The sequence below is a fragment of the Pangasianodon hypophthalmus genome, chromosome 2, assembly GCF_027358585.1.
Source record: "Pangasianodon hypophthalmus isolate fPanHyp1 chromosome 2, fPanHyp1.pri, whole genome shotgun sequence".
Lineage (NCBI taxonomy): Eukaryota > Metazoa > Chordata > Actinopteri > Siluriformes > Pangasiidae > Pangasianodon > Pangasianodon hypophthalmus.
In genome coordinates this window covers 22,301,161-22,313,225 of record NC_069711.1, presented here as the reverse complement: position 1 = coordinate 22,313,225, position 12,065 = coordinate 22,301,161, and the positions used below count along the sequence as shown (strand labels likewise).

Below are 12,065 nucleotides of genomic sequence, written 5' to 3'. Positions count from 1 at the left end.
TGGGTAAGTAAAGAAAATAAATTATAATAAAATCGTTTGATGTGCTGTGATAGAGAGCTCTGATTTTGCTGTTAGAAAGCTGAGAATTTTATCTGATTCAAAAACAGGGATGTTGAAAGAGGTGGATGATGGGGCGGAGGCTGAAGCCATCAACCAGCTCCAGAACGTCCTCCTGGATCAGGCAGGAAAAACTTCTGGCCAGTCTCTGGGTAAGTAAAGAAAATAAATTATAATAAAATTATTTGATGTGTTGTGTTAGAGAGCTCTGATTTTGCTGTTAGAAAGCTGAGAATATTAACTTACTTTAAAACAGAGATGCTAAAGGAGGTGGATGATGGGGTGGAGACTGAAGCCATCGACCAGCTCCAGAACGTCTTCCTGGATCAGGCAGAGGAAACTTCTGGCCAGTCTCTGGGTGAGCAAAAAATATAATCTCAGACAAATTTCAGACAAAATGCAAAACAATAACTGCAAAAAGCCTCATATTAATGTTGCCGTGGTGATGAACACAATTAACTCGTATTAATAACACGTAATACTCCATGTCTACTGACCCTATGTTCTTAACAAGATGCTATAATGTTCAAAATATTTGAACTTAAACTAGAGTTAGAAAATTTAAAGTTTTAAATGGAATTTTTTTTACAGCAGGAGAAAGTGGGGAGATCGTGACGAGTGCCAACGCTGAAGCTGAGGCTGAAGCCTTTAATGGTTTCCTCACCGTCCTCCTGGAGGAGACAAGGGACAAGAACAACCTGCCTCTGGGTAAGTAAAGAAATTAACTTCCAATGAAGAAACAGCATTTGTATTACACATTTAAAGATAAATTGATAAAGTGCACTATAATAATGTAAGAAAACTTTTTTTTGTTATAACAGCTAAATAAAACCCCAACTGATATTGATGTTACAGGTCAATCAGCTCAGCAACAGATTCCATTAATACTGGACTTAATGCATAGTTCTCCATATCTACTACTCATATATCACTTCTTAAGCACTGAATCCCTAAACAGAAACACTGTAAAAGATTGTTGTATTTAATAGGCTTTTGTAAATTAAATGAATTTTTAGTTCCTGTGGCATTAAATAACTCATAGATATTTACCGGGATGAAGCGGTTATTAATATTAATATCATCTCATGATGTTAGTAATGTACCTGGAGAACTGCTGATATTAAATTAAAATAAATTAAGAATTGAAGTGAAACACTTGCTCAGCCTCATTTAATAGAATCTAAAGTTTTAATTGTGAATAATGTGACTTTTTTCAGAAGAAGTTGAGGCTGAAGCTCAAGAAAGAAATCCAGAAGAGGCTGAAACAGAGAATAGCACATCTCTGGGTGAGTAGGAGCAAGCACTCACACTGATATACCTCTTTAACTGTAAAATAAATTTCACACAATACCTCCAAAAATAAACTACTCAAATAAACACACACACACACAAACAAACAAACAAACAAATAAGTACATAAGTTAATTAATTAATTAAAAGCTGAGGCTGCAGTACAGCTAGTGGACGGTAAACTGGATGAAACTATACATAATTTGTAAAAATATTTATAAGTGAAAATTGTAATTATGAAAATGTTCAGTAAAGTAGAAATAATAATATTATTTATGATTGTGACATTATACATTATTTCCTAAAGATCAAGTAAACGGCAATAATACAGACGGGCCTGTTGAAAACACTGGGAATGGAAACGAGAAAAAGAAAAGGACCAGGAGAGGGACACGAGGCAAAGGAAGAAAGATAAATTACAAAAAGTTCCAGGACAACAAAGCAGGTATTAATATTAATATCACGTCATTATGTCAGTAATGTAACTGAACAACTGCTGATATTAGTTCAGTTCGTGTTAAACAAAGAATCTAGACATTGTATCAAGTTTTATTTGTGAATCATGTGACTTTTGTCCGGACGATCTGCAGCTGAGGCCATAGAAAGACCACCAGAAGATGCAGAAACAATGAACAGCACACCTCTGGGTGAGTAGGAGCAATCACTCGCACTTACATACCTCTTTACGTTTCACAGAATCCCTCCAATCATCAAATACTCTGACAATAGGTGCATTATTCGAATGTGTACAATAATATTTTGTCTATTTATTGCAGCTGTAGTTCTTTTTACACCCTGAGCTTTTTGTTCCAAGACTATAGTACACATCTGGATAGCTGTTCATGTTTATGTATGTCAAAGCAGACAAACACATGGTGAAGGCGGAAAAAGACTTGCATAGTAATTTCTCTAATTCTGTCCCACAGCTGAACAGAATGGAGGGAGGAAAGAGCTGATGGACGCCAAAGCATCAAGAGACCAACATAAAAGACAGACACAAAGAAAGCCACAGACACAGTCACATGTCTGGACACACCGTGACGGAGCCTGCGAGTCAGGGTGGAGAGGACCTGCTCACTGGGACCGGAGAGACAGGAGAATCCCGAGAAGATCAACTCAAGACACACCATCACATGCTGGAGCCTGATCTGTTGAACAGCACACACACACACACACACACACACACACACACACACACTCTAAACCCAATGCACACACTAACACACATATACACACACAAAACCAATGCACACAAACACGCATACACAGAAAACCCAATGAACAAACAAACACACACAAACACACACACACAAAACACCCCCGCCAAGCCCCCATCCTAACCTTAAGCCTAACCCTACCACCACCCCTATTCCCCAATCCAATTATTAAAATTATTTTTAAAAATGGACGCTTATGCCTTTGCTGGTTTTTGGCCCGAAGAAGAATATTACTTGATTGGAAATCAAGCAAACCACCATCAGTTTCACTCTGGCTTAGCGTGTGATGATGCTTTTGAAATTGGAGAAAATTAAATATTCACTTTGAGGATCTACTAAACATTTTTATTCAGTATGGAACCCCATGATTTTATATTTTGAAAGGTGCATAACTCTCCCCCAATCTAAAATTATAAGTAGAATCAGAAGACCCATCTATATGGGCATGGATATCACAATCAGACAGAATGGGCTAACAATATTACATAATATATGGGCTGTAAACTGTAAACTATTTAGTATAGTAGTGTAGCAGCAATAAGTATATCTGTACCAGCAGTAAGTATATCTGTAGCAGTAGTAAGTTTATCTGTAGCAGCAATAAGTATATCTGTACCAGCAATAAGTATATCTGTAGCAGTAGTAAGTTTATCTGTAGCAGCAATAAGTATATCTGGAGCAGCAGTAAGTATAGCATTCCAAAAATATAAAATGTCTGATGCAGCTTTGTAAAGTGTGGTGTGCAGTGGTATTGACAATTGACTTGATGTGTTCCGTTATCTTTCTGTGTCCTATATGGTCATATAACACCAGTTACATCCCAAATCGCTCCCTGTTGGAGACATGTAGTGTACTACTTATGGTGTAAAAGTCATTGTGTACATAGCAAGTGTATAGGGAACAGAAAACCGTTTGGGGTTCGGCCTTTTTTTTATTATTTAATCGACATATTTAATAAAGTGTAAATATTCAAATGAAAATAACCACTTACCATCCTCTTATCTTCTGCAATATCAAACGCCAGTTAATTCCTATTCATCATCAGTTTATATACTTGTAAATCCTAAATTTATACACGCAAAGATTCTTTAGGTCTTTTCTTCACTGAACTACATTACCTATCAGCCTCAGCATGTCACATGACCATGTCACATGGCTCACTAAGCACTTACAGCTGTTATGTATTACCCCTAATCAGCACCCCTACTGAAGTCCTGGTCTCTGTATGTGTCACTGTTAAGCTTTTGTTGTTGGCGTGTGTATGTGTTGTCGTTTGTGCTGTAGTGTATAAACTGTAAATATGTGATAAAAAAGGACAGGAAAAGGTGGTGTAGGAGCAGTTTGTAGCAGGTTTTCTGACGGGAACACTGGAGTGAGTCCAGTGCCACAAGCTGGTGGATGTTGGACGCAGTGATAGAGCTGGCAGAGGAAAACATGGCAGCATATCCAGGGGCAGACAGCTCTCTCTCTCTCTCTCTCTCTCTCTCTCTGTGCGCATGCGTTGTGTGAGTTTGTACGAGAGCGGGGTGTGCTGTTGCGAGAATTGCTTTTTCTTGGACGTTTTCCCTCTTTTTTAGTCAGTTGGTTTGTCTTTTTAGGCGGTATAGCGCGGGTCTTGCGGTACTGTAAACGCCGGGATGGCGGCAGTTCCCGTGCAGGAAACGCCACCTGTGCTCTCACTTCGTAATGGGTGCAGGTGTGTGCCAGACCCTGGTGTTGCGGTCGAAGAGTTGCTCTTAGTTGTAGGAGAGCAGGTCGGGTTTGAGAATATACTGTCGGCCTCACGAATGAGCAAAGCAATCGTTGTCTTTTTGATGAGTGAAGCTTTATTGAATCAGCTGACTGTGAGCGGAATATGGGTGAAGGAGGCTTTTGTACCGATCACCCCGCTGTCCGCTCCAGCTACCAGAATCACTATTTCTAATGTCCCTCCTTTTATTTCTAATGATGTTATCAAAGAATGAACGAGATTCAAGATGATTCCGTTAGGGTGTAAAAATGCGGCGCTTAAACATGTGCTTTCTTTACAAAAGGTAAAGGAGGTGTAGAAGCCCGTAATTTCTTTCCTGACCTTGATAAGTGTGTCTCTTCTGTGATGTGGGCATGAAAAGTGAGTAGTTACAAGGAACTTTCACAACAAAAGCGTTTTCGCCTAAAGAAACATCACTGCAATTAGACAACCAGGTAGATCGACACAAAAAGAGGGGCTAATAAGAGGGAAAACAAAATGAACATGCTGAATTGTATCTGTATCTCCTTTCTATACTGTCTACTCCTTCCCTCTTTCATCTTTATGGAGATCTTAAGAATAGGATCCGTTAATGTGAATGGGATGAGGGATGTGAGGGAGATCATTTTTTAAAGGAAATAATTAATTTGAATGAGTCGAATGTTATTTTCCTTCAAGAGAGTCATAGTAGCCAAAGCAATGAATTTGAATGGACATTGTGGTGGGAGGGAGAACGTGTTCTCAGTCATGGGACTAATTTAAGTGCAGGGGTGGCTGTGCTTTTTTTCCCCTGCTGTTAAAGCCAAAATTTTATTGAAACATGAGTTAGAACCTGGAAGGCTGCTAACTGTAAGGGCAGAAATAAGTAGCTTCTGCTTTTTGTTTGTGAATATTTTACGCTCCTAATACTGGCCCTGATAGAATTAAACTTTTCATTAAGCTGAAACAATTTTTAAGGCAAAACCAGAATGAAGATTTTATTGTTTTGGTGGGGGGGACTGGAATTGCACATTGGATTTTACACTTAATAGAAATGGGGAGGAGCCACATTCACAGTCAGCACTCTGTTTAGCTAATGTGATTGAGAACCTGAATTTTTTTAGATGTTTGTAGAGAACACGATCCTTCAACGCGACAGTACACTTGAGTGAAAGTCAGCACTGGTCTGATTTCTGCTGCACGTTTTGACCTGTTTTATGTATCTGGAAATATGAGAAATAGTTAGAAACACAACTGTTGTCCCCATGTCCTTCTCTGATCACAAATTTATCACAGTTGATTGTGTCTTGGACATAAGACTGAGTTATTATTGGCATTTTAATGTAAGACTCTTAGAAGACAAACTTTTTATTGAGAAATTTAAGTTATTTTGGGAAAGTTGAAAAGGTCTGTTTTGATAGTATAATTCAGTGGTGAGAAGTGAGGCAAGCACATATAAAGTTGTTTTGTCAGCAATACGCTTCTTATTCCACTTCATGCTTGAAGAAGACATTGGAGCAACTGGAACAAGAAATTACTGCTATTGAGAGAAACATGACTTAACAACACTGTTGGTTTACAGGAAAAGTGGACTGAAAAAAACTTTCCTTAAGTTCTATCTTAAATGAAAAAGTCAAGGGTGCACTTAAGGCGCAAGTTTTTAACGGTGAGAGACATGGATGATCCTACTTCTTTTTTTTTTTTTTTCTTTCATTTGGAACGCAAAGCTGCTCAAGACAAACAGATGTACAGTCTAAAGGACAGTATTGGGTGTATTACTTCTGACCCAGTGGACATGTGTAGACTGGCTGTAGACTTTTACTCTACTCTTTTTGCTGCTGATAATTCAGATGGACATTGTAGAAAAGAATTTCTACAGGATCTCCCTGTTCTGACCTCAGAGCAGAAGAATCTTTTCGGAAAAAAGACTTGTTTTTGATGAAGTGACTGCCTCTGTGATGGAACTCTCTTTAGGCCGTACACCCAGAATAGATGGTCTTCCTACTGAGTTCTATAGGAGCTTGTGGACTGTCATTGGGAATGACTTTTTTTTAAAAAAAGAAGTTCTTCAGGAATCAATTAATGAAGGAAGTCTTCCTAAGAGTTGCCAGTGTGCGGTTTTAACTTTGCTTCAAGAAAAAGGAGACTTAACTTTATTAAAGAACTGGAGGCCTGTGGCACTTTTATGCTCTGAGTACAAGATTCTCTCTAAATGTTTAGCCAAAAGATTAAATACTGCAACAAATCATACATAAGGATCAGTCATACTGTATAAAGGATAGCTCTATTGCAGATAATTGGCATTTGGTGAGGGATCTTTTTGACTTTGCTTCTTTTAATAATGTTAATGTGGGGGTTTTGTCATTAGATCAGGAAAAGCCTTTTGATAGGGTAGATCATGTCTGTCTATTTGAAATGCTTCAAGCCTTTAGTTTTGGAGATCATTTTATTTCATTAATCAGACTGCTTTATTCTGAAGCTACTTGTTTAATTAAATTGGCCGGTGGTCTCAGTATTCCTATAAGGGTTCAAAGGGGTATCAGACAAGGTTGTCCTCTTTCAGGGCAACTTTATAGTATTGTCACTGAACCTTTACTATGCAGATTAATAGACCTTTTCTGGTCAGGACAACACTGGCTGAAAGCCTCAGTCCTCTATCTGCCTCGGCAAGAGGGGGGTCAGGGGCTCCTCCACATTAGGTCACGGATTAAGGCCTTCAGACTCCAGACAGCTCAAAGGCTTCTTTATGGAGAGTCAGTGTTAAAATCATGGACACTCTTCACGATTTCTCGAGAGTTAAGTGACACTTATTTTCAGTGGCTAAAGGAAGAGCCTTATTCAAACCAGCACTTGAGTTGGACATTTTTAAATCCCTCTTCCTGAGAAATGCTCTTCTTTCTGCAGGCATTGCTAGAGTAGGGCATCTAGCCTCTGAGGATGGCTGGTTGTCTGCATAGACACTGGCGCTTAAGCTTGGCATAAGATCTGTTCGAGTTGCTCAGAGACTTCTGACCGAAGTGCAGGAACGATTGCCGCAGAATTACAGCGTGTCCCTGGTCGTACCTGGCGAGGAGGAAGTATTATCCTTCCCAGACCTGGAGGTTTCAGCAGGAAATGGCGAGTGGCAAGAAACAGAGTGCAACATCCTGTCTCTTGCGTCACCTCGGTCAGGACTTTTCAGTGCTGTTGGGAAGAAGCGATAGACATAAGAGACTGGATGCTAAGCAACTTTCTCCTGCTAAACCCGGAAAAAACAGAGGTTCTGGTACTGGGACCACAAGCCGCTAGAAGTAAGTTTAAAGATCACACTGTTACTTTAGACGGTCTCTCTTTCAAGTAGTCTAACAGTAAAAGATCTCGGTGTGATTACAGACTCTAATCTCTCATTTGAGGCGCATGTAGATAATGTAAGCAGGTTAGCATTTTTCCACCTCAGAAATATCGCTAAGATTAGAAATATATTTTCGCTAAGTGATGCTGAAAAACTAGTCCATGCATTTATCACGTCCAGATTAGATTACTGTAATGCTTTACTATCTGGATGTTTGTCTAGATGTATAAATAAGCTTCAGATAGTTCAGAACGCAGCAGCAAGGGTCCTTACTAGGACTAGGAAGTATGAGCATATCACGCCAGTCTTATCTACATTACACTGGCTCCCAGTAAGATTCCGCATCGATTTTAAAATATTACTCCTAACCTATAAAGCATTAAACGGTCTCGCTCCACAGTATTTAAGCGATATGTTAGTACCTTGCATTCCGCCGCGCCTACTTCGCTCTAAGGACGCGGGCTGTCTGTCAGTACCACGCATTGCCAAAACCACGGCAGGGGGCAGAGCTTTCTCTTACCAAGCCCCAAAATTATGGAATAGCCTCCCAGTTAATGTACGTGAAGCAGACACGGTCTCAGTGTTTAAGTCGAGGTTGAAGACTTATTTATTTAACCTAGCATTTAGCGACTAGTGTTTTAGACAAAGGAGTAGATCTGGGGGACTCGTGGATGAGTGTTATGGTGATCTGGCGTGTTTAGATGCTGTCTTCCTCACTCTCGTTAGTCACTCAGGTTTGTGATGGCAGAATGACTGTATGCCTTACATATCGGGGATCTCTCACGTCTGTGTTTCCCCCTGGTTCTCCTTTTAGTTATGCTGTTATAGCTAGTCTTGCCGGAGTCCCCTGCACTCCTCATTAAGTTTTATCTCCACACGGTGACTGTGAGTGTACCTAACCACTTTCCTTCTCTTTCTGCCGAGCTACACTGCTGAGCTGCCGGTGATCCAGACCCCCCTACGCTCTGGACCAGATGAGCATCACTCCTGAGCTGCTGATGATCCAGACCCAGACCCCCCTCCCCCCCCCCTCACTCCGGACCTGTCCACCGGCAATGTTTCACACTGCCACGAAGACGCTTCAGCTGTTTTCTATGGACTACACAAACGCACATTGTACACACACACACACACGTGCACTACAGTGTAAACCCATATGAGGATGGGTTCTCTGAGTCTCTGAGTTTCTTCCTATCTTCCTATCTCAGGGAGTTTTTCCTTGCCACCGTCGCCCTGCTTGCTCATCAGAGACGTCACACACACACACTTCATTTTACTTTGTTTGTGTAAAGCTGCTTTGCGACAATGACCTTTTGTAAAAAAAAAAAAAAAAAAAAAAGTGCTATACAAATAAAAATGAATTGAATTGAAGAAGCAACTACATGTGATGTGTGTAAAGGCTCTTCATTGTCATACTCTGGAGAGCGTAAAAGAGTCTAAGTGGTTGGACTTTTTTGGATCAGGCTTTTCCCCCAAAGGTAGTTGGAGGACCTTGTACAAACCCCCCCCATTGAGAAACGGTCTGGAGACCTGCAGTGGCGGATTGTGCACGGGGGCAGTCGTGGCCTAATGGATAGAGAGTCGGACTTGCAACCCGAAGGTGAACCTGAAGGTTGTGGGTTCGAGTCTCGGGTCCAGCAGGGATTGTAGGTGGGGGGGAGTGAATGACCAGCGCTCTCTTCCACCCTCAATACCACGACTCAGGTGAGACCCTTGAGCAAGGCACCGAACCCCCAACTGCTCCCCGGGTGCCGCAGCAAAAAAAGGCTGCCCACTGCTCCGGGTGTGTGTTCACTACTGTGTGTGTGCACTTGGATGGGTTAAATGCAGAGCACAAATTCCGAGTATGGGTCACCATACTTGGCCACAAGTCACTTCACTTCACTTCACTTTACTTCACTTCGTATAATAGCGACGAACAGACACAGGACAGGGTTGCCTTTTCTGTGGACAGTCGGAAACAGTTTTTCATTTATTTTCTGAATGTGAAAGGCTTGTCCCTTTTTTTTTTTTTCTTTTTTTTTTTTTAAAGAAGAATGCTGCCGTGAATTAGCGGAGGTTTTTACTTTCTTTATCTATGGTCCTAAATATAAACATTCCAAAAGGGAGACCTATGTATTAGTGAATTTTGTTTTTGGCCAAGCAAAGTTGGCTATTTGGCTGTCACAGGAAAAATAAGATTGTTGGAATGGGACAGACTGATGTTACGTTGATTTTTAGGGGTTTGATAAAATCACGCTTAAAGGTTGAATTTGCCTTTTATAATTTAATAATGGATATAGAGACCTTTAAAAACAGGTGGGGCATTAATAACTGCATATGTGAAGTTGACTATGATGGCTCTCTGAACATTTATGTATGATAATGAATTATATGATGTTTCTTGTTTTATGATATCAGTTTTTGACTTCCTATATTTTTTGATATACCTGTGCAATATATCTTGATCCTTTTAAAAAGTGAAAAAAAAAATTACTGATTAATTTTTTCTGGAGATTAAAGAGATGTTTAAAAGTCAAGTCTCTCTCTCAGCCTCTTCTCATTCTGGAGTGTTCCCTCCTAAAGGTCTTGTATTCACTGACTATAATTTTAAATGCAGTCACTTAGGTGGCGTGAAGGTAATGTGTTCTCTGTAGGAGGTGAAACCAGCTGAAATAATTCATGATTTTAATTATACTAATTATTTGTAATGAGTTCTTTTAGTCATTAGTTGCAGTTTGCAAGTTATTTTCATGTACCAAATATATCACGTATATAAACTTAGTTAATGGGGGGTGCTAGAGAGCACCACATGGTGTGGACGTAAATTTAGAGTGCTCCCTCAAAGCCTCGGTAAATTTGTGTTTTTTTCTACTATTTTCGTTGTGAAGGTTTGCACGCCATTATCTAGTAGTGAAATGAAGAAGGCTAAACCCAAGAAAGGTGATTCACCAACTCGTGCAGGTGAACAGCTGGCCGAGAAGCCGTCGTCGCATAATAACTCAACTGTTATTCTATCGGCGATTCAAACAATGAGTAACAGTATGAACGACAGATTTAATTCGTTGGAGGCGACTTTATCTCAGCTGCAAACAACACTTTCTGAAACTACCTCCCATATCGCGGATCTTGAGGGTGTTAAAGCTGAGCATGAAATTCGCATTTCAGATCTCGAGGCCTCTTGTCAGGAACTTCTTGCAGTTAATAAGGCCCTGCGTGCTAAACTGGATGATCTCGAGGGTTGTTCTCGACGAGAGAATATCAAGATTCCTGGGTTACCTGAGAACGTGGAGGCCGGCCGCCCAACTGCGTTTGTGGAACAACTCATCCCGAAACTCCTGGGTACCGAGAACTTTCCCGAAGGAATTAAAGTTGACCGCGTACATCGCACCGGGCCCCTACCATCGAAAGGAGGACGTCCCCGAATCGTGATCGCGAAGATACATCATTATCCTGTCAAAGAGATGATACTGCGACTCGGGCGGCAGCAGGCGCCTTTAAAAAGAAGTTGAGGGAGGCCGGTATGCGATTCGGACTGCTCTTCCCTGCACGTCTTGTTGTCACCCAGGGCAATAATAAGAAAATCTTCGGCTCGGTGTCGGAGGCTGAAGAGTTTGTGAAGTCTGTCGTAGAGCAAGAGCCTTCTTGATCCGCAGTTAAGGACTGTTCCTCAATGCTGCGACCATGGTTGAAGGACGTAAAATTTGATTAAAAATCGGTTTATAGGCCTTTATAGGAGGTTGTGAGTATATTCTCATACGGGAAAAAAAAGACATTTGCAGATTGTTTATGATCATGTTATTCGATCAAGTTATACAGTTATAGGCCTATACATATTAGTGCCTTGTTTGCATGAGAATGTTGAGACCGTCATGTTTGTTTAAATAGTTTTAAATAGTCTTATAAACAGCTTTTTTTTCTTTATGTGCTTGTTATCAGAGTTGTGTCCTAAACTCGTAGCTCAGGTTCATAGAGCAACTCCTTTCTTTATATTTTCTGTGTGGAGGCCGTGAGGGAGTCCTCGGTTTCTCTATCTGAGGTTATTTTGATAGACAAGTTTTTTTTCACTCCTTATGCTGCCCAGCAGCTCCACTGTTCGTATGGGGTTTTTTCCCCAGCTTCATTTGGGGAAGCTGTTGAAAGGGGAGGGGTGGGTGGTGTCTTCTTTTTTCGTCGTGCATTTAGTGTTTTGTGTCTGTGTACCTCCTTCGGATTCCTTTGCAGCAGCCACTACATTATACATAGATATTATACATCATGACTTGTAGTGGGGGGTCTTTATCTAAAGTTGGCAGTGTCACCCTTGCCAGCTGGAATGTCCGGGGATTAAATAATCAGATTAAGAGAGCCAGAGTTTTTTCTTATTTGAAGTCCATCGCTGCTGACATTATTTTTTACAAGAGACACATATAAGGCACTCTGAACAAAGGCGACTGAGATGCAGTTGGATCTCTCAGGTATTCCAATCTTCTTTCTCATCTAA

At 40.6% G+C, this 12,065-nt stretch overlaps 1 protein-coding gene across 1 annotated transcript; it reads left to right on the top strand.

Moving 5' to 3' along the window:
- Window positions 1-315: 315 nt before the first annotated feature.
- On the top strand, window positions 316-3,461 carry LOC128317250 (uncharacterized). Its single transcript, XM_053228469.1, has 6 exons — window positions 316-407; window positions 608-765; window positions 1,275-1,343; window positions 1,655-1,792; window positions 1,938-1,994; window positions 2,274-3,461. The coding sequence occupies exons 1-6, from the start codon at window positions 316-318 to the stop codon at window positions 2,492-2,494; spliced, it is 735 nt and encodes a 244-aa protein (XP_053084444.1). The 3' UTR covers window positions 2,495-3,461.
- The last annotated feature ends 8,604 nt before the right edge of the window (window positions 3,462-12,065 follow it).

Excerpts from the sequence above, each read along its gene's own strand:
- LOC128317250 (XM_053228469.1), top strand. The coding sequence starts at position 316 with ATGCTAAAGGAGGTGGATGATGGGGTGGAGACTGAAGCCATCGACCAG. Across the intron at positions 408-607 it reads GCAGAGGAAACTTCTGGCCA|AGTTAGAAAATTTAAAGTTT; the intron begins GTCTCTGGGTGA and ends AACTTAAACTAG. Across the intron at positions 766-1,274 it reads CAAGAACAACCTGCCTCTGG|AAGAAGTTGAGGCTGAAGCT; the intron begins GTAAGTAAAGAA and ends GACTTTTTTCAG.